We start from the raw sequence: 22,820 nt of genomic DNA on the forward strand, positions 1-22,820 counted from the left end.
AATCAAGAGTAAGTGTTCATGTAGCCTACATTTTTGTTAACCAACAGCGGCCCATAGAGTTGATAAAGATGAACAACATTTGTAAATACTCTAAAATAGTTCAACCCTGAAGTGCAATTCTGCGCTTTGATCTCAATAACATCTCAAAGGGGAAAAAACACACACACACAAAAAACCCAGACCAAATCCATAAATCATCCAGGCAGGATCTTGCCAAATAATCCTGCCAAACTGATACGACTGCGAAAATAAATGAATAAATAGTCATTAAAAATAATAATAATAATAATCCCTATTTTTATGACTAAATATACATGTTTGTTTTCCCGTCAGACCTCAACAAAATTAAAATTAACATCTTGTAAGCTTACAATAACCTAAATATTTCATTTAAGATAAAATGTATTATATTATTTTACCTTACATTATATTATATTATATTATAATATATTAAAATTGTATTTTAGATGGTCTTACCATTTCAGGCAATTCTGCATCTTCTAAAAGGTTTTTTTCCTTCATTGCGCGCTGCATCGTCTCAGTGAAGCTCGAGTCCACTACTAAGACATTCTGACCACCGAGTGTAGAAAATTTACAGTCACTCTTCCTCGAGTCAGTAGTCATGCACACTTCATAATTATACCCGTGCGGCAGAGTTCCAGTGACTCCTGTGTCTGCGTAATGCGGTGGATAGTACGGAATAACAGGCAGATTGGGCTGATATAAGAAGCGAGATTGTCTCCATCTGTAGATCTTTACAGATATTATGACAACCACACATGTGATAAATAAGAAAGAAACAGCAGCCAGTGCGAGAACTAAATAAAAGGTCAGGTTCTCGTCGTGCTGTTTTTTATGCGTAAAGTCTGTGAACTCTGACAGCACTTCAGGAAAGCTGTCAGCCACGGCCACGTTAATGGAGACCACAGCTGAGCGAGAGGGCTGCCCGTTATCCTCCACAACAACGGTCAGTTTTTGTTTGACAGCATCTTTTTCAGTCACTTGTCGCACAGTTCTTATTTCTCCATTCTGTAAACCCACTTCAAACAGCGCTCTGTCTGTAGCTTTCTGTAGTTTATAGGAGAGCCAGGCATTCTGTCCAGAGTCCACATCAACAGCCACCACTTTAGTGACCAGATATCCAACATCTGCAGCACGAGGCACAATCTCAGCCACCACAGAAGCACCAGTCTGTACTGGATACAGAATCTGAGGAGCGTTGTCATTCTCATCTTGGATTATAATGTCCAAAGTCACATTAGTGCTGAGGGATGGAGAGCCTCCATCTTGCGCTTTCACACAAACACGAACACTTTTCATTTGCTCGTAGTCAAAACCGCGAAGTGCGTGAACCACTCCACTGTCAGCATTTACTGATATAAAAGAGGAAACAGGGGATCCACCCACTGTAGTCTCATCTAGAAGATAAGAAATACGAGCGTTCTGGCTCCAGTCATCATCTTGAGCACTCAAAGTAAATATGGACACACCAGGTTGATTGTTTTCAATAACATATGTAGTATAAACACTCTTTTGAAACCTGGGAGGATTGTCATTAACATCCGATACTTTCAGATTTAAAATGTTCTGACTAGAAAGCGCAGGAGATCCTGAATCTGCAGCTGTGATAGTGATATTATATTCTGCCACACGTTCACGATCTAAAGCAGCATCAGTGACTAAAGAGTAATAATTTCGCAGTGAAGACAGAAGTTTAAATGGAGTATTTCTATCAAGTGTACAGATAACATGGCCATTGTCTCCTGCATCTACATCCTTGACACTGAAAATAGCAATAGTTGTACCAACAGTTGCGTCTTCAGAAACAGGGCTTGAAAATGACATAACACTGATAACTGGTGCATTATCATTTACATCAATTAAATCGACTATGACTTTTGCAGAGTTTCCTAAACCGCCTTGGTCTTTTGCTTCGATATCAATTTCGTATTTCTTTGCTTTTTCGTAATCAAGTACCCCATTTAGTGTTACAGCACCAGTTTTTTCATCGATTTTAAAAATGCCATTCATGTTCCCTTTAAAATTAGCAAAGCTGTATGAAATCAAACTATTTGCGCCACTGTCTGCATCACTAGCATTAGCAGTTGTAATATACGTTCCTTTAGGTGAATTCTCTTCTACTGTTGCCCTGTAAACTGACTGGTTGAATACTGGCGCATTGTCATTTACATCTAGAATGTTCACCTCTATTTTCATATTACCAGATCTCTGAGGGTTTCCTCCGTCGACTGCTGTGAGAATGAGAGATAGTCGTGGATGCTGCTCTCTGTCTAGAGGCTTCTGAAGCACCATTTCGGCATATTTAACTCCATCGGGACGTGAGTGTTGTTTCAGAATAAAATAATCATTAGGTGACATCATATAATTTCGTAGTGCATTTAGACCTACATCAGGATCATCTGCGCCTCCCAGTAAAAAAATAGCTCCAGGCATGGCCGATTCACTTATATCAAGATTAATTTCATCTTTAGGAAATGTTGGCGCGTGATCGTTTACATCCAGTATTTCCACTGTAACATGATGTAGTTCCATTGGATTATCAAGTATTATTTCAAATGTGAAGCTGCACGGAGTGGTTTCAGCGCAAAGATGCTCTCTGTCAATTTTCTCCTTTACAACCAAAATCCCTTTGTCTGATTTCAGCTCTACGTACTCAGTGCTGTCGCCAGACACGATACGAGCCCGACCCGAGCGCAGTCTTTGAACATCCAGACCAAGATCATGAGCTATATTCCCGATCAGCGACCCTTTCTTCATTTCCTCTGGAACAGAGTAACGAATCTGTGCGTTTATGTTTGAGATCGAACAAGTAGCCATGATGAATAAGACCCTCCATACGAAAACGCAATCCAGTGGCTGTTTTCGCGATTTGTAACAATGAGTCCTTCTACGTGCTCTAATCACAGACATTTTTATACGTTAAGTATTCAAATTACAAACTGTGTTGATGCTCCGCAATCAAAATATCCACAAATAAATCTAGTTGTTTGCTATTTAGCCAGTGACTGTCTCCCTTCATCGACTCTCTTTAGTCCCCTCCACAATCTCCTACCAGCATCAGCACAGCTCCACCAACCCCAGGCGATCACCTACACGCGTTTCTACAAATCAACAGCGGCCCTTAGAGTTAAGAAAGAGAAGCAACACTAACAGAAGCTTTGAAATGTCTAGAATTAGAATTAAATTCAGTTCATAGACCTCAACAGCAACAAAAATGAACAAAATATTGAACAACAATATATATAAAATAACACTCCAAAGCTCTTGTAAATTTTAATGTAACTGAACATTGCACTTCTTAAATATAAGAAAACAAACATGATTCCTTTGTTAGTTAAAATAAATTCTAAATCATTTTAAAGTAAGGTATTATGTAAGAGTGAATTAATGCAGTGCGACAGATCACCCCTTTTACAGACAGAACAGACTTTAAATCTAATCACGAATTTAAGGTTACACTTCACATTAAGACTGAAGTCATTAACATTACTTAATGCTTTACTCATCATTAACTAAAAACTATTAATATTTGATAGAATTTATTGTAATAATTTAATGGTATCACATATACTAACATTTCTTCTTAATTTTATTAATAACCTATTATGAACAAAAGTGATTTAATACTACTGAACAATAACATAATTATATATTAACATTTAATAAATGTTGTAAAAATGTAATTGTCAGCTCATGCTGAGTAAAGCATGAACTTGAGTTAATGAACAAAACCTTACATACTAATTTTATACAGGCCTAGTGCAAATGTTTTTCCGATATTACAAAGTAAAATTTATTGAATGCAATTTTAATATCACAAAGACTTTAAATTATTTTATTTTATTCCATATTCAATTAATTAGTTATCATTATTTTTTTAATAACAGGTGATCTTACCATCTCAGCACACTCTCCAGACTCTTCTAAGAATTCATTTTCCTTGATTGCGCGCTGTATCGTCTCAGCAAAACTTGGGTCCACCATTAAAACATTCTGACCACCGAGTGTAGAAAATTTACAGTCACTCTTCCTCGAGTCAGTCGTCATGCACACTTCATAATTATACCCGTGCGGCAGAGATCCAGTGACTCCTGTGTCTGCGTAATGCGGTGGATAGTACGGGATAACAGGCAGATTGGGCTGATATAAGAAGCGAGATTGTCTCCATCTGTAGATCTTTACTGATATTATGACAACCACACATGTGATAAATAAGAAAGAAACAGCAGCCAGTGCGAGAACTAAATAAAAGGTCAGGTTCTCGTCAAACTGTTTTTCATGCGCAAAATCTGTAAATTCAGACAGCATTTCGGGAAAGCTGTCAGCCACGGCCACGTTAATGGAGACCACAGCTGAGCGAGAGGGCTGTCCGTTATCCTCCACAACAACAGTCAGTTTTTGTTTGACCGCATCTTTATCAGTCACTTGTCGCACAGTTCTTATTTCTCCATTCTGTAAACCCACTTCAAACAGCGCTCTGTCTGTAGCTTTCTGTAGTTTATAGGAGAGCCAGGCATTCTGTCCAGAGTCCACATCAACAGCCACCACTTTAGTGACCAGATATCCAACATCTGCAGCACGAGGAACAATCTCAGCCACCACAGAAGCACCAGTCTGTACTGGATACAGAACCTGAGGAGCGTTGTCATTCTCATCTTGGATTATAATGTCCAAAGTCACATTAGTGCTGAGGGGTGGAGAGCCTCCATCTTGCGCTTTCACACAAACACGAACACTTTTCATTTGCTCGTAGTCAAAACCGCGAAGCGCGTGAACCACTCCACTGTCAGCATTTACTGATATAAAAGAGGAAACAGGGGATCCACCCACTGTAGTCTCATCTAGAAGATAAGAAATACGAGCGTTCTGGTTCCAGTCATCATCTTGAGCACTCAGAGTAAATATGGACACACCAGGTTGATTGTTTTCAATAACATATGTAGTGTACACACTCTTTTGAAACCTGGGAGGATTGTCATTAACATCCGATACTTTCAGATTTAAAATTTTCTGACTAGAAAGCGCAGGAGATCCTGAATCTGCAGCTGTGATTGTGATATTATATTCTGCCACACGTTCACGATCTAAAGCAGCATCAGTGACTAAAGAGTAATAATTACGCAGTGAAGACTGTAGTTTAAATGGAGTATTTCGATCCACTGTACAGTCAACATGGCCATTTTCTTCTGCATCTACATCTTTGACACTGAAAATAGCGATAGTGGTGCCAGGAGGTGCGTCTTCACTCACTGAGCTTGAAAATGACATAACACTGATAAGGGGTGCGTTGTCATTTACATCAATTAAATCAACTATGACTTTAGCCGAGTTTCCTAAACCACCCTGATCTTTGGCCTCGATGCTAATTTCATATTTTTTTGATTTTTCAAAGTCGAGCACCCCAGTTAAAGTAATATCACCTGTTTTTTCATCTATTTCAAACACTTTATTTATGTTTCCTTTCAAATTAGCAAAACTATATGAAATTAAGCTATAAAGTCCACTATCTGCATCACTTGCATTAACAGTTGTAATGTAAGTTCCTTTAGGCGCATTTTCCGCTATTGTTGCTTTATATACTGATTGGTTGAATACTGGTGCATTGTCATTTGCATCTAGTACATTAACCTCTATTTTCATATTACCAGATCTCTGAGGGTTTCCTCCGTCCACTGCTGTGAGAATGAGAGATAGTCGTGGATGCTGCTCTCTGTCTAGAGGCTTCTGAAGCACCATTTCGGCATATTTAATTCCATCGGGGCGCGAGTGTTGTTTCAGAATAAAATTATCGTTGGTTGACATAATATAATTTTGTATAGCATTCACACCCACATCGGGATCATCTGCGCTTCCCAGTAAGAAACGTGCCCCAGGCGTGGCCGATTCACTTATTTCAAGATTAATTTCATCTTTAGGAAATGTTGGCGCGTGATCGTTTACATCCAGTATTTCCACTGTAACATGATGTAGTTCCATTGGATTATCAAGTATTATTTCAAATGTGAAGCTGCACGGAGTGGTTTCAGCACAAAGATGCTCTCGGTCAATTCTCTCCTTTACAACCAAAATCCCTTTGTCTGATTTTAGCTCTATGTACTCAGTGCTGTCGCCAGACACGATACGAGCCCGACCCGAGCGCAGTCTTTGAACATCCAGACCAAGATCATGAGCTATATTCCCGATCAGCGACCCTTTCTTCATTTCCTCTGGAACAGAGTAACGAATCTGTGCGTTTATGTCTGAGATCGAACAAGTAGCCATGATGAATAAGACCCTCCATAAGAAAACGCAATCCAGTGGCTGTTTTCGCGATTTGTAACAATGAGTCCTTCTACGTGCTCTAATCACTGACATTTGTATACGTTAAGTATTCAAATTACAAACTTTGTTGATGCTCCGCAATCAAAATATCCACACTAAAATGTAGTTGTATGCTATTTAGCCAGTGACTGTCTCCCTTCATCGACTCTCTTTAGTCCCCTCCACAATCTCCTACCAGCATCAGCACAGCTCCACCAACCCCAGGCGATCACCTACACGCGTTTCTACAAATCAACAGCGGCCCTTAGAGTTAAGAAAGAGAAACAACAATAGTTAAATCTATGAAAAGCTAGTCCCAGAACTAGAACTTAGGTGATTTTCATTGTTTGATCTTCATTAAAGGGAAAGGGAGGTGGTGTGTGGCCAAGTATGGTGACCTATTCTCAGAATTTGTGCTCTGCATTTAACCCATTCAAGTGTACACACAGTAGTGAACATACACCCGGAGCAGTGGGCAGTCAATGCTGCGGCATCCGTGGAGCAGTTTGGGGTTTGGTGCCTTGCTCAAGGTTCTCACCTCAGTCGTGGTATTGAGGGTGGAGAGAGTGGTGGTTATTCAATCCCCCCACCTACAATCCCTGCCGGACATGAGACTAGAACCCACAACCTTCGGGTTACAAGTCCAACACTCTACTCCATTTTATCCTTTAATTTATCATTAAAGGATAAAACATCCCTAAAGATCTATAAAACAAATGCTCATTAACCATCAATTATTAACGTAAATGTTAATCTTACTGTACACTGAGAAGTAGCAGAAATCAGAAGAGCTATAATTTCCTAGTATTGAAAATCATTTCATGCTGATATTACAGATTACATATTTGCCTTTACAGACAAAACCGTATATGCCGTATATGAAGATTCCATCCATGAACATTAGTTGTTGCATTAGGCATGGACTATTAATAAATAATTATTTTACAGATTGAATTAATCTAGAGTAATGTAATTATTACACCTATTTTTTTTACATTGAAATGTTCAAAGTGTTGCTAATGTTAATATGTACAAATTGAATTGTTGAAAGTAGTACTATATACAGTGGTGGCCAAAATTATTAGAAGACTAGTATTTTCTATAGCTAAATATGGTTTCAAGTCAGTTATTTATTTTGCTGTAGTGTGTCAGTAGGAAATATCATTTTACATTTCCAAACATTCATTTTGCCATTAATTGTAATAATCCAGTGAGATTTTTTTTTTTTTTTTTTTTTTTGCACAAGGATTCTGACAACAGCCAGTGCTTCACACAGAGATCTGCTCTCATCATCCAGTCTGTCTAGAATGACATGAAGAAACGGAACAAACTGAAAAAGACTAAATCCAGAAGAACTGTGGCAAGTCCTGAAAGTAGACAAACAAATGAGACAAAAATATTTTCTTTGTCGTTTATTTATTCAGGAAAATGATCCAACATTGCATATCTGTGAGTGGCAAAATTATGTGAATCTCTTGGATTAGCAGTTCATTTAAAGGTGAAATTAGAGTCCATCTGTGCAGAGGTGTTTTCAGACAGTGCAATGACTATCAAATGTGACCTGTTTTATTCAAAGAACAGGGATCTATCAAAATCTGATCATGTTTGTGGAAGTGAATAATGTCACGTACAAAGGAGATTACTGAGGACTTCGGAAAAAGGAGCTGATGTTGCTCTCAGGCTAGAAAATGTTACAAAACCATCTCTAAAGAGTTTGGACTCCACAAATCCACAGTCAGATATTCTGTTACCTTTCCGAGAAGTGGTCGACCAACAAAGATCACTCCAAAGCAGAACGTGTAATAGTCTGCGAGGTTGCAAAAGTTCCCAGGGTAACTTCTAATCAACTAAAGGCCTTTCTCACATCAACTAATGTTAATGTTCATGAGCCCACCATCAGGAGAACACCGAGCAACCATGGTGTGCCTGGCAGAGTTGCAAGAAGAAAGCCACTGTTCTCCAAAAAGAAAATTGCTTGCTAAAGATCATGTGCACTAGCCAGACGATTATTGGAGAAAGGTTTAATGAATGGATGAAACCAAAATAGAACTTATTAGTTTAAATGAGAAGCTATTATGTTTGGAGAAAAGAACACACTGCATTCCAGCTTAAGAATCTTATCACATCTATGAAACATTGTGGTGGTAGTATCATGGCTTGGGCCTGTTTTGCTGCATCTTGGCCAGGACAGCCAGCCATCATTGATGGAACAATGAATTCTGAATTATGCCAGCAAATTCTAAAGGAAAACGTCAGGACATCTGTTTAAGAACAGAGTCTCAAGAGAATGTGGGTCATGCAGCAAGACAACAACCCCAAGCACACACGTCATTCTACCGAAGATTGGTTAAAGTAGAACAAAGTTAATGTTTTGGAATGGCTGAGTCAAAGTCCAGACCTTAATCCAATTAAAATGTTGTGGAAGGACCTAAACAATCAGTTCAAAGGAGGAAACAAGTTTAAGTGGTTCTGCACTAAGGAATGGACTAAAACTCCTACATGTTATTGTACAGGACTAATCAGCATTTACAAGAAACTTTACCTTCAGTTACTGCAGCAAAAGGGAGTCACACCAGATACTGAAAGCAAGGATTCACATACTTTTGCAATGTAACACTGGATAATTTTTCTCAATAAAAAAATGACAAAGAAAATATGTTTCTCTTACTTGTTTGATTCGGTTCTCTTTGTCTACTTTCAGGATTTATATGAAAATCTGATGATGTTTTGGGCCAAATTTATGCAGAAATATAAACAATTCTAAAGGGTTCGCAAACTTTCAGGCAGGACTATATATATATACAGTGCCCTCCAAATGTATTGGAACAGTAAGGCCAATTCCTTTATTTTTGCTGTAGACTGAAAACATTTGGGTTTGACATCAAAATATGAATATGAGATTAACATTTCAGCTTTTATTTATAGGTATTTTCATCTGGATCTGATACACAAATTAGAAGATAGCACCTTTTGTTTGAACCCACCCATTTTTCATGTTACCAAAAGTATTGGAACAGATAGAATTAACATAGATTAAAGTGAAAAAGACTTAATATTTAGTTGCAAATCCTTTACTTTTAATAGCTGCATCAAGCCTGTGACCCATTGACATCACCAAACTTTTGCATTCTTCTTTTGTGATGCTTTTCCAGGCTTTCACCGCAGCCTCTTTCAGTTTTGGGGGGTTACTCCATTCAGTCTCTTCTTTAGCAAGTAAAATGCATACTCTACAGGGTTTAAGTGTGGAGATTGACTTGGCCAGTCTAAAATATTCCACCTCTTGCCCCTGATGAACTCCTTTGTTGTTTTGGCACTATGTTTTGGGTCATTATCTTGCTGCATGATGAAGGATCTCCCCGTCAGTTTGTTTGCATCTTTCTGTAAATTGTCAGACAAAATATTTCTGTAGACTTCTGAGTTAATTTTGCTGTTGCCATCATGAGTTACATCATTAATGAAGATTAATGAGCCTGTCCCAGAAGAAGCGATGAAAGCCCAAGCCATTACATTACTTGCGTAATGTGTACTATAATGTACACCTGTGTACACTGTGTTTCAGATGAGCTTGTATGTTTGGGATCATGAGCAGATCATTTCTTTCTCCAAACTTTAGCCTTTCCATCACTTTGGTCAATAAAATCAGTCCATAAAACCTTGTCCCAGAATTTTTGGGGCTCGTCTCCTATTCTTCTTGCTAATGAGTGGTTTGCATCTTCTGGTGTAGCCTCTGTACTTTTGTTCATGAAGTCTTCTGCGAACAGTAGATTGTGATACCTTCACTCCTGCCCTCTGGAGGTTGTTGCTAATGTCACTAACAGTTATTTTAGGGTCTTTCTTTACAGCTGTCACAATGTTTCTGTCATCAACTGCAGATGTTTTCCTTGATCTACCCGTTTGAGGTGTGTTACTTAGTACACCAGTGGTTTCTTTCTTCCTCGGGAGATTCCAAATGGTTGTACTTGCTATTGCCAGTGTTTGTGCAATGGTTTGATTGATTTTTCATCTTCTCTCAGCTTCACAATTGCTAGTTTTTCACCCATAGACACCTCTCTGGTTTTCATGTTGGTTACACGTCTAACTAACTATAAATGCAGTCTGAACGGATCTGAAACTGAGCGCAGACATTCAGTGCTATTTATAGTTTGAATAATCAATTAATAGGACACACCAGGGCAACAAAACACACCTGTCAGTCACGTTCCAATACTTTTGAAAAATGGAAAAATGGGTGGGTTCAAACAAAATGTGCTGTCTTCTAAGTTGTGTATCAGATCCTGATGAAAATACCTGTAAATAAAAGATGAAATGTTAATCTCTCATCTCATATTCATGAGATGAGAGATTAAAAGCCATTTTGAATGTGCGGAAACCATCCGTGGATTGTGTGAATTACTCGATAACCTTAGAAATCCTTCCTGAGAAGCTGTGTTTTTCATCGGAAAAAGCTGCCTTTGCCCAACCTACAAACACGTCAGTAAGTGACTGTCAATACAGACTACTGAGCAAAGAAGTTCTCTACTCAGATGTTAGTCAACAGCGCCACTCAGAGCTTTAAAGACGCAAATACAAGACCAACAGCCTCAATGCTAATTTTACAACCCAAAATTATGACATCAATACCACAAGAAGAAGAAGATCTTATAAGAAGAAAAAACTGCGTTATGTGACTCAGCAACCCGACACAGGCTGTTTAAATCAGTAACAGGCAAAAAGAGGAAACCGTGAACCATTTCAGCACCACGAACAGCACCCGAAGACTTAAACAATGAATAGAATGATCGATTCTCATACTCTCTTTAAAAATAAATCTTAACAGCAAGTTGAAAAAAAAGCTTATAGTTATGCAAAATATATTAATTCATCAAAGACAAACTTATTTATTTTCTAAAACATATCACGATTTCTTTAGAATCAAATCGCTCAGTCACAACATCTTTATTTATTTATTTATTTGTTTATTTAATTTAATTGTATTTTATTTTATTTTATTCAGCAGTGTCCAATTCACAAAAAATAAATCGGCCAGTCAGTTCTGTTTTTGTTTTTTTTAACCATGGTTAATCATATATGTATCTTTTAAAAGCGACATTAACGAACACGTCTTCTTTATTCAAGTTTGAATAACATCAACAGGTTGAACAAGCGAATATGTATTGTGTAATGGCCATAAAGACGTCGAGGCAATTATTAATATTAATATTAATTTTAATGTGTCTATGCATGATATGTCTATAATCCATTCATGTATTCATGCTGGGATCTTACCATTTCTTGCAGCTCAGAATTTTCAAGCATATTCTTTTCCTTCATTGCGCGCTGCATAGTCTCAGTGAAACTCGGGTCCACTACTAAAACATTTTGTCCACCGAGTGTAGAAAACTTGCAGTCACTCTTCCTCGAGTCAGTCGTCATGCACACTTCATAATTATACCCGTGCGGCAGAGTTCCAGTGACTCCTGTGTCTGCGTAATGCGGTGGATAGTATGGAATAACAGGCAGATTGGGCTGATATAAGAAGCGAGATTGTCTCCATCTGTAGATCTTTACTGATATTATGACAACCACACATGTGATAAATAAGAAAGAAACAGCAGCCAGTGCGAGAACTAAATAAAAGGTCAGGTTCTCGTCGTGTTGTTTTTCATGCGTAAAGTCTGTGAACTCAGACAGCACTTCAGGAAAGCTGTCAGCCACAGCCACGTTAATGGAGACCACAGCTGAGCGAGAGGGCTGTCCGTTATCCTCCACAACAACAGTCAGTTTTTGTTTGACCGCATCTTTATCAGTTGCTTGTCGCACAGTTCTTATTTCTCCATTCTGTAAACCCACTTGAAACAGCGCTCTGTCTGTAGCTTTCTGCAGTTTATAGGAGAGCCAGGCATTCTGTCCTGAGTCCACATCAACAGCCACCACTTTAGTGACCAGATATCCAACATCTGCAGCACGAGGCACAATCTCAGCCACCACAGAAGCACCAGTCTGTACTGGATACAGAACCTGAGGAGCGTTGTCATTCTCATCTTGAATATTGATAGTTATTGTCACTTCAGAGCTCAAGGGCGGGGATCCTCCATCTCGAGCAGTCACGTTAAAAACAAAAGATTTTAACTGTTCAAAATCAAATGATTTAACTGCACGAATGGTGCCAGTAAGTGAATCTACAGAGACGAGAGAATTTAATGGTGCACCACGCATGTCTTCATCCTTCAGGAAGTAGGACAATTGCGCATTGGGACCCCAGTCAGCATCATTTGCTTTAACAGTCAGTATAGTGAGACCAGGAGAATTATTTTCACTAACAAATGTCTTATATTCCTCAAACTCAAATACTGGCGGATTGTCATTGACATCAGATATTTTTACATTAAGTGTTTTGTTTGCGTGGCGCGCAGGACTTCCTTGGTCTGATACCAAGATTGTTATATTGTATTCAACAAGATTTTCTCGATCAAGCATATCATCAGTAACTAAACTATAATATTCCGCTAGAGATGACTCAATTTTAAAAGGTATGTTTTGATTTATTGAGCACTGAACAAGACCATTTTTACCAGAATCTGCGTCCTCTACGTTAATGACGGCTACAGTTGTTCCCACTGGGGAATTTTCAGGAAGGGTGTTTGAGAACGACATCAGCTGTATGGTTGGAGAGTTGTCATTCTCATCGAGTACATCTATGACAAATTTGCAGGTATCTGCGAGACCTCCTTTATCTCTCGCTTTAATATTTATTTGATAACTATTTTGAAATTCATAATCTAAATGATCAAGAAGTCCAATTTCACCTGTCTCAGTATTTACTGCAAAAAGCTCTCTTGCTTCTTTGCTAGCAACAGCGAAGGAATAGGAAACATGGCCATTTACACCTTCATCAGCATCAGCAGCACTAACAGTACCGATGACAGTACCAGCAGGTGCATTTTCACTAACTTCAGTTTTAAATACTGACTGCTTACACACTGGGGCATTATCATTAACATCCAGAACAGTAACGTGAATTTTTACTGTGCCTGATTTCTGAGGTGATCCACCATCATTAGCCACAAGAACCAATTTAATCTCATCGCGTTCCTCTCTATCTAGTTCTCGTTGTAAAACCATCTCAATGTATTTGTTGCCATCGGTCTGACTATGAACCTCCAGTTTAAAACTATCAGTTGGATGTAGTTTATAGCTTTGTATAGCATTTAGACCTACATCTGTATCTATAGCGTTGTCTAAAGGAAACCTAGTTCCAGAAATTGCATTTTCGCTTATTTCCAAATTAACATTTTCTTTCGGAAATAACGGAGCATTATCGTTTATATCTTGCACCTCAACTGTCACTCGATGGAGCTGTATAGGGTTTTCAACGATAAGATCAAAGCTGAAGCTGCAAGGTGTAGTTTGCTTACAGAGCTCCTCGCGATCTATCCTTTCTTTAACTACTAGAGTCCCTTTGTCTCTGCTCAGATCAACATACTGTCGTCCGCCCTTTGTAACGACACGAGCTTTTCCAGAAATGAGTCTACTTATCTCTATCCCCAGATCCTTGGCGATGTTTCCAACGAATGATCCCTCTGGCATTTCCTCCGGGATAGAATATCTCGTATTGCAATATATGACGTCCACTCCGTAAAAGCAGAGAATGAAAAACACAACCTGCCATTTTGAATGCGCCGAAACCATCCATGGATTGTGTGAATTGCTCGATAACCTTAAGCAAACCATCTTGATAAGATGCGTCGTCAAACGAAGTTGGAACAAGTATGAATGATCATTATAATCTTACATACAAAATAAGGTATTAATGTTATTTTCATCGAAGGAACACTGCACATGTCCAACCTACAAACGCGTCAATAAGGGATGGACTGCGCTCTACTCAGATGTTAATCAACAGCGGCGCTCAGAGCTACAAAGTAGCAAATACAAGACCAACAGCCTTACTGTTACAAGCCAAAGTACAATATCAGTTCAGTTCCACTAATAGTAATATCAATAAACATATAGAACTCCTTATGTTGATATAAATGTGAACCACAAGATGATTAATAGCAGGTAACATGACCAAAAAAAAAAAAAAAAGAAGATAATTCCAGCACCATTGGAATGAACAGTGCTTTACGAATTTAATCCAGAGAACAATGTTCGATTCTCAAACTCTCACAATAAAAAGAAGCTCCAACGACAGGAAAAGTAGAGCTTTAAGAAATATTCTGAAGAAAAGTCTAAAAACTCAGATTATCTTGAGCGCTTGACATGTTGTGTAGACATAATAACTGTAGTTATTATTATTATTATTTTTTTAATACAATAAAAAAAACTTTGCTTTCACTTATTTTTCCCTCCCCACTCTAGTCTAGTAATTATTTGCATATTTCTTTTTGTAATGTTAATGTCTTATAAGGAGGAATATCTTCATTTTATTCCATATAAGATTATTTGGATGAAATAATTTGCTAAATAAATAAATGTTGATTTTGTTCAGACAATATTTGATAAAATAAACTGATCATTTTATTTCTTTTGTTGTTTTCATCAGCTAACATTATCAACGAATAAACTAGCCAACATCTACAGTTTTAACATGTTAGAGTAGCTAAATTATGAAACATGTCTCTTCAAATTCTTGTTTGAATGACATCAAGAAGTTGTGCTTTGTGCCTGGTTGTACATGTGAATGTACTTATGGTCAGTTGCCCATACAGATTTAAAGGCTTTTGAGTCTCTATTAGAAAAGTAATGATTTAGACATTAATGTGCATCACAAACATGCATCCCAGTAAATTTAGAGCAAATGATATGTTTTTTTTTTTCTTACCTTTAGAAGAATGTCCAGTTCACAGAGGAGAACATGAAATACAAAAATGAGATCAAACAAGTTAAGACTGTTTACATGAAATCTTTAAGGCATTAAAAAAGACACCAAAAAAGCATTATATTATGGTAAAACAAACAAATAAATAAATCATAAAGAATTTATATATATATATATAGTTCAATAAGCCATAAACAACTGATTGCACATGCACCTGTGGAACAGGCTAGGGTTAAGGTAACCCTAACTAGCAATTAAAGTCACAGTGACAGTAATATCCATAATATAAGAAACCTAAGACATTGCTACAGAGAGACAGGAAAATGGCAGCTTCATCCTTGCATTGGCAAACCATGCCTAACCGTTTTTCCTCATGGAAACTTTCCTGAAAATAAAGGTAGCTAAATGTGCAGATTTTGCTTTTTGCTTTTTTTTTCAAGATGGTTTTCTTAAGGTGTTTTTTTTTTATGTATGTATGTGTTTATTTATTTATTTTTCTGTGTCAATTTGTCATTTTTTCAAAGTACTGGGACAAGATAACAAAAGCTAGGACAAAGTTTTTTTCCCCCCATTTGTCATGTTGTTTCTTTAATAGGAAAGTACTTGCTTGTGTTTGTTTTTTGAAAGCTTAGTTTTAGAAGAAAATTTATAAATATCAAAAAGCCACAGTAAAATAACACATTGAACACTACTAAATAACATGGAACAAATACTTAAAACAATTATTTGAAAAATTTACAAAGATTTTTTGGAGATACTTTCTTACAATTAAAAGGTGGTCATGGGAATAAAATTAAATAAAATTAAATAATGGAGAGTGGGAAATTAAATGGAAAAAGAAAACTGAATAGACAATTACAATTACTTTTTTTTTTTATCTTATGTTAATATTATTCGTACTGCAATTATTTTAATGATTATTTTTTACAAGAATCATAGCAGTATGTCACAGATTAATTAATATGCACATATGTCTACAATGTCTTTTTTTTCAGAATATAAGAATCAGGACAGTATCACAATAACAAATACACAAAGCGAAGCCAACACTAATCAAATGTATTTATTTACCAGAGTGGGGTAGCTGAGTCCTTCACTACTGATGTCACTACATGCGTTTGTTGTTTTTTCATCACAACACAAAGTCTGAGAAAAAGGAATTGTGTTTTCATTGTAAGACGTGATAAACTTAAAGTCACTGGTGCGGGAGCCTGTGGTTAGATACATATCATAATTGTAAGAGCTGCGGAGAGTTCCTGCTCTATCCACCTCTGCATAGTTGGGAGGCAGATAGGCGCTGGGAACAGCAACTGCTCCATCAAACAACAGTCTGGGCTTTCTCCTGTGACAAAACTTCACTGCCACGATCAGTATGATGAAAGTCAGGAAGAAGGTGGACACAGAAACTAATGCAATGATCAAGTAGGACGTTAATTTAGAGTTGTTGTCCTCATAAGTCATATCTTTAAGTTCAGGAACTTCAGAAAGGTTGTCGGAAATGAGTAAATTTACAGCACAGGTTGTAGACAGAGCGGGCTGTCCGTTATCCTTCACTGAAATAACGAGGTTCTGCTTCATATTGTCAGATTCAGAAATGTCTCGTGGGGTTTTGATCTCTCCACTATGGAGACCAATGGAGAAAAGTCCCAGATCAGTAGATTTGACAATCTGATATGACAGCAATGCATTCTGTCCAGAGTCAGCATCTACAGCGATCACCTTGGACACCAGAGAGCCTGAGAGAGTCGCTTTAGGGACCATTTCAGTCATTAAAGACTTTCCATCAGGAACAGGGTATAATATCTGTGGAGAGTTATCATTCTCATCTGTTATGAAGACTTTCACAGTCACGTTACTGCTGAGCGGTGGAGAGCCATTGTCTCTGGCAACAACTTTGACACTGAAGTTTCTGAACTGCTCATATTCAAATGATCTTGCAGCATGAATCACCCCTGTATCTCCATTAATACATAGAAACGAGGACACTGGGACCCCATTGACTTCACTGGGAACCAGAGAATACAGTACAGCCCCGTTCTGTCTCCAGTCTGGGTCATTTGCACTGACAGAACAAACAGAAGTGCCTGGTGTGTTATTTTCACTTATATAAGCGCTGTAGGACTGCTGCTCAAATACAGGAGGATTGTCATTCACATCTGAGACAAATAAATGAATTGTCATTGAGGTGGATAATGGTGGAGATCCCCCATTTGTGGCTGGGATGGTAATGTTGTAATCCGATTCTTTCTCTCGGTCTAGAGCTTTTGTAGTTACTAGAGAGAAATAGTTTTTGACAGATGGGTTCCGTTTGAAAGGAACATTTTGCTGAACAGAACAACGAATCTGCCGGTTTTCTCCTGAGTCTTTGTCTTGAACATTAATGATTCCCACCTCAGTGCCTGGATCAGAGTTTTCAGGTACTGGATTATTTAAATATTTTGGGATGATTCTAGGTGGATTATCATCAACATCATTTTACATCTATTATAACTTTAGCAGTTGATGACAACCCAAAAGAATCTTGGGCATAAATTCCTATTTCATTCTTTTTGACTTTTTCATAATCAGTTTCTCCAGTCACCACAATTTGTCCTGTTGTTTTATCAATTGAAAATAATTTGAGTACTTTATCTGATATTCTGCTGAATTCATACATCACTTCTCCATTTGGTCCTTCATCAGCATCAGTTGCGCTCACTTTGATTATTTCTGTTCCTGAAGGTGTATTTTCAGCCAGAGTGACTTTATAAACAGACTGACTAAACACTGGGACATTATCATTAGCATCGAGAACAGTGATGTGTATGACAGCAGTGCCAGACCTCTGCGGTGAACCACCATCAGTGGCTATGAGTATCATTTATCTCCTTCTGCGCTCACGACCCAACTCCTTTTCCAACACGAGTTCAGCGAATCTGCAGTATCATGTGCAGTCGATTTAAAATTTTGATTTTTCTCTAGTGAATAGCCATTAACAGCGTTGCGCCCAATATCTGAATCATGCGCCTCGTGCAAACGAAATCGCTGGCATTTAACTGCTGATTCTGTAATTTCAAAGATAATACGTTCATTTGGAATTTGCAGAATTATACGGTGCACTTCAAGAGGGTTTTCCAGGACGAGCTCATAACTGAGTATGCAGGGAATTTGTGATCCACAAAGCTCCTCTCGGTCTATTGTCTCTGCCACGATTAAATCACCAGTATTCAGATTAACATCACAGTACCTTTTGCTGTCCTCCGTGTCTATACGAGCTTTACGAGCTGATCCTTGGCTATATTTCCAATCACATACTGGCGCTTCGTTTCTTCCGGAAAATTGTAGCTCAGATCTGAACAGATGGTTTTCAAAGGAAACAGAAGGAAAGCCACGAAAAACGACAAGAAAGAAAGCGAAAATAATCTGCATTCCATTTTTGAAGAGCTGATGTTGCAATTGCTCATCAGTTAATGACTAGATGATATTTCAATATTTCTATCAGCATTCTTACAGACAGAGCTCATATTCCATATATTAGGTGCGGGTGGAGAGACGCTGCAGTCTTGGTGAATAGCGACGCTCTGAGTATTTTTGGGTTATTGCATTATTTGAGTATTTTATGAAAATACTTTGGGCATCAACTAAGTTAAAATGTAAGGCATTGCAAAGCGTATCATTGTGAAATAATTATTTACTTCAGAAGAAATTATATTGGAAAATTACTGAAAAAGGTCACATTCTCAGAGCTACAGTAAAAGAGTAAGAACGGGCGCTGTCCAGACCTGTGGTGCTGAAACTGAAAAACCTCATCTGAATTTATATTAAATAAATGAGAAATTCTGATTCACTACTTTAACAAGACGTAGTTTTATAGGGTTAACTTAAATGTTGAGCACAAAAAAAGAAAGAAAAGAAAAACATGATATAAAAACAACAACAACAGAAAATGATATAAACAGATTCCCGAGCTGTTAGTGATGCTAAAAGAGATTAAATGCACAACCCTAACAATAGTTTAGAAACGTATTGGGTATCATGACTATAGCTATTAAATACTGCAATGACATAGTAACAATAATAAGGAAACGGGGGAAAATGACAGAGGATTACCTCAAAAGTAAACCTACAGTACATATCCTGTGCAAAAATGATCAACACAAAGTTGTATTCCATCATACCAGAAAATAATAACGGTGTGGCAAAACTGTGCAAAATCATGAGTCTAAAAACTAGCCAAAGTCCCTTTCTGTCCCATTTAAATAATTTTCACTATTCACTTTTTTCCTAGCGAGCATATTGCATTTAAAATTATGGGAGACACTTCAAGTTTGGGCATGTTCCACTCAAAAAAAAACAAAAAAAACCCGAATAATTTCAAATCACATGGCTGCACTAATATTTCTTATCCGGCAGTTTGACTGCACCAGCTGTAGCCTTTTCCTTCAGGCGTCGGGAAAACGTAACGCGTATTTTAATGTGATGTGGTAACAAGAATATTTAAGGCAAGAGCTATTTTCAGTCTGCTGCATTATTTCCCTCATTGGTTTCATTTATTAATTTGTATTCCGCTGTGACTGTATGAAAAAAAGCATATCATATACTGCGCATTTGTGGTTTGCGCTCCTGATATAAATCCATCAAATGAATAATGAATTGGAATGCACTAAAAATCTCTTGTTTTTCTCCCCAAATCTCACGTCTCTCTCCAGATTTGTATTCACATGAATGCTTTAAAATGTATTTTATCCCCTTTTCATTTGCATTTGAGATGTTTCTAAACCAGAAAATAATATATTTGCTATCTTTTATAATGACGGAAATCACTTTGAAATATTATCACTCATTTTTAATATTAAGGAACATTTTTTGATTGAGGCAAAGTACCTTACATTACGTAGACATTTATTACTACAGTGATATTTGCCACGTGCATGATATTGTAGTGGAAATAATCGAACTTTGGGGGTCATTGGTGGTATATTGAAAGTCATTTGTTAATGCAAATGTCACCGTCACCACATTGTACCCAGTTTTTGAAAATGCTTATTATTGCGTTAGTGCGAAACTTTCCTTGGTCGTTTACAGTGTAATGGAAGTTGCTACCATATTAACTCATATTACTCCCTTCACATGAAAGACAGAAAGCAAAGAGAGCTTATAACAATATAATGCAATATATATATATATATATATATATAGAGAGAGAGAGAGAGAGAGAGAGAGAGAGAGAGAGAGAGAGAGAGAGAGAGAGAGTGTCATGGAAAGATTTTTGCCCCCGTTTTTTTTGCATATTTGTCACACTTAAAATATTCAGATCATCAAACAAATTTTAATATTATACAAAGATAATGAAAGTAAATACAAAATGTAGTTTTTAAATGATAATTTAATTTATTAAGGGAAAAATCTGTACAAACCTGGCCCTACGTGAACAAAATAATTGCCCCCTCCTGTTAAATCATGAAAGAACTTTCATTAACCACATTATTTTAGAAAGCTGAGTTAAATTTCACGAGCCAAACCCAAGCCTGATTACTGCCAGACCTGTTGAATCAAGAAATCACTTAAATAGAACCTGTCTGACAAAGGGAAACATGCTTAAAGAGTAACACATCATTCACATCTGAGACAAATAAATTAATTGTCATGGAGGTGGAGAATGGTGGAGATCCCCCATCTGTGGCTGTGATGGTAATGTTGTAATCAGATTCTTTCTCTCGGTCTAGAGCTTTAGTAGTTACTAGAGATAAATAGTTTTTGACAGATGGGTTCAGTTTGAAAGGGACATTTTGCTGAACAGAACAACGAATATGCCGGTTTTCTTCTGAATCTTTGTCTTGAACATTAATGATTCCCACCTCAGTGCCTGGATCAGAGTTTTCAGGTACTGGATTATTCAAAGATTTAAGGATGATTCTAGGTGGATTATCATTAACATCAGTTAGATCTATGATCACTTTTGCAGTTGATGCTAATCCAGAACCATCCTGAGCATGAATTCCTATTTCATAGTTTCTTTCATTTTCATAATCAAGTTCTCCGATCACCATAATTTGTCCTGTTGTCTTATTAATAGAAAATAATTTAGTAGTTTTATCTGAAATTCTACTGAATTCATACATCACTTCCCCATTTGGTCCCTCATCAGCATCAGTTGCGTTCACTTTGATTATTTCTGTTCCTGAAGGTGTATTTTCAGCCAGAGTGACTTTATAAACAGACTCACTAAACACTGGGACATTATCATTAGCATCGAGAACAGTGATGTGTATGACAGCAGTGCCAGACCTCTGCGGTGAACCACCATCAGTGGCTATGAGTATCATTTATCTCCTTCTGCGCTCACGACCCAACTCCTTTTCCAACAGGAGTTCGGCGAATTTTCCTCCATCTGCACTATCGTGAATATCCAAAACAGAATTGTCGTTTCTCTCCAGTGAATAGCGATTGACTGCATTATGCCCAATATCTGAGTCATGAGCCGCATACAAACGTAATCGCTGTCCTTTAACTGCTGATTCTCTGATGTCAAATTTAAAATGGTCATTCGGAAGTCGTGGTGCGTTGTCATTTATATCCTGAATTTGAAGGATTATACGGTGCACTTCAAGAGGGTTTTCCAGGACGAGCTGAGAATGCAGGACATTCGAGATCCACAAAGCTGCTCTCGGTCTATTGTCTCTGCCACGATTAAATCACCAGTGTTAAGTATTCAGATTAATTTCACAGTACCGTTTGCTGTCCTCCATGTCTATCCGAGTTTTACGAGAAGACAATTGTTTCACATTCATCCTCAGATCCTTGCCTATATTTCCAATCACATACTGGCGCTTCGTTTCTTCCGGAATATTGTAGCTCAGATCTGAACAGACTGCTTTCAGAGGAAACAGAACGCCACGAAAAACACAAAGAAATGAACTGAAAATAATTTGTATTCCATTTTTGAAGAGCTTATGTTGCAAATGCTAAACAGTAAACAAGACTTTGACGGATGATATACCATTCTATCAGGATAGACGGTTACTCCTTTTTGTGCGGCATTCTAAAAGACAGATCTCTTACTGCATACATTAAGTGTGGGAGGAGAGACGCAGCAGTCTTGGTGAATAGCGACACTCTGAGTATTTTTGGGTCATTGCATCATTAATGTATTTATTGAAAAGACAGCAGGGATTAACCAAATAAAGGTTGTTGTTTGTCAACGCGTATAATTGTAAAATATACATTTATAAAAAAAACAAATACAGGAAAGGAACTGAAAAAGGTTATACATTCAGAAATAAAGAAACACAGACTGGTGCTATCCATGCTTGTGGTTTTGAAACGAGATGACCTCAGAGACATTCAACGATAAAATAACGTAACTTTAAATTAATATTGAATGAAGAGTATATCCGTTTTAAAAGAAAGGGAGGCTTATCATCCTTTTCAGCAATTCAATCAAGTTTTAACGGTGTACACTGTACTATCGGCCTCAAAGTCATAATTGTTCTAACACTGTAAGACCATCTACTTTGAAACTTACAAAAGAGCTAAGTTTGTTTTTAGGCTAAAACAGTAACACAAAATTGCAAGAAACTGATAAATCTCATAGAACTCAAATACACAACTTAGCCAAACACGCATTATCTTTTCTAAAAGCGTTTGAAGACCGCAGTTCCCATAATAAACAAACAAACAGAGAAATTCATTAAAAATAGACTTTTGTATGTTTTATTAG

The 22,820-nt window shown here is 37.4% G+C and overlaps 1 protein-coding gene across 1 annotated transcript; it reads right to left on the reverse strand.

Moving 5' to 3' along the window:
• Positions 1-329: 329 nt before the first annotated feature.
• LOC306864440 (uncharacterized protein) lies at positions 330-21,849 on the reverse strand (the record flags this gene model as incomplete). Its single annotated transcript, XM_079408454.1, is given in 9 exon segments — positions 330-335; positions 478-1,910; positions 4,023-6,246; positions 11,587-13,794; positions 16,193-17,596; positions 17,598-17,979; positions 17,981-17,996; positions 17,999-18,036; positions 21,833-21,849. Coding segments are annotated over 9 exon segments (7,728 nt in total).
• Between the last annotated feature and the right edge of the window lie 971 nt (positions 21,850-22,820).

The sequence above is a fragment of the Barbus barbus genome (genome assembly GCF_936440315.1).
Source record: "Barbus barbus genome assembly, chromosome: 45".
In the NCBI taxonomy this organism is placed as follows: Eukaryota; Metazoa; Chordata; class Actinopteri; order Cypriniformes; family Cyprinidae; genus Barbus; species Barbus barbus.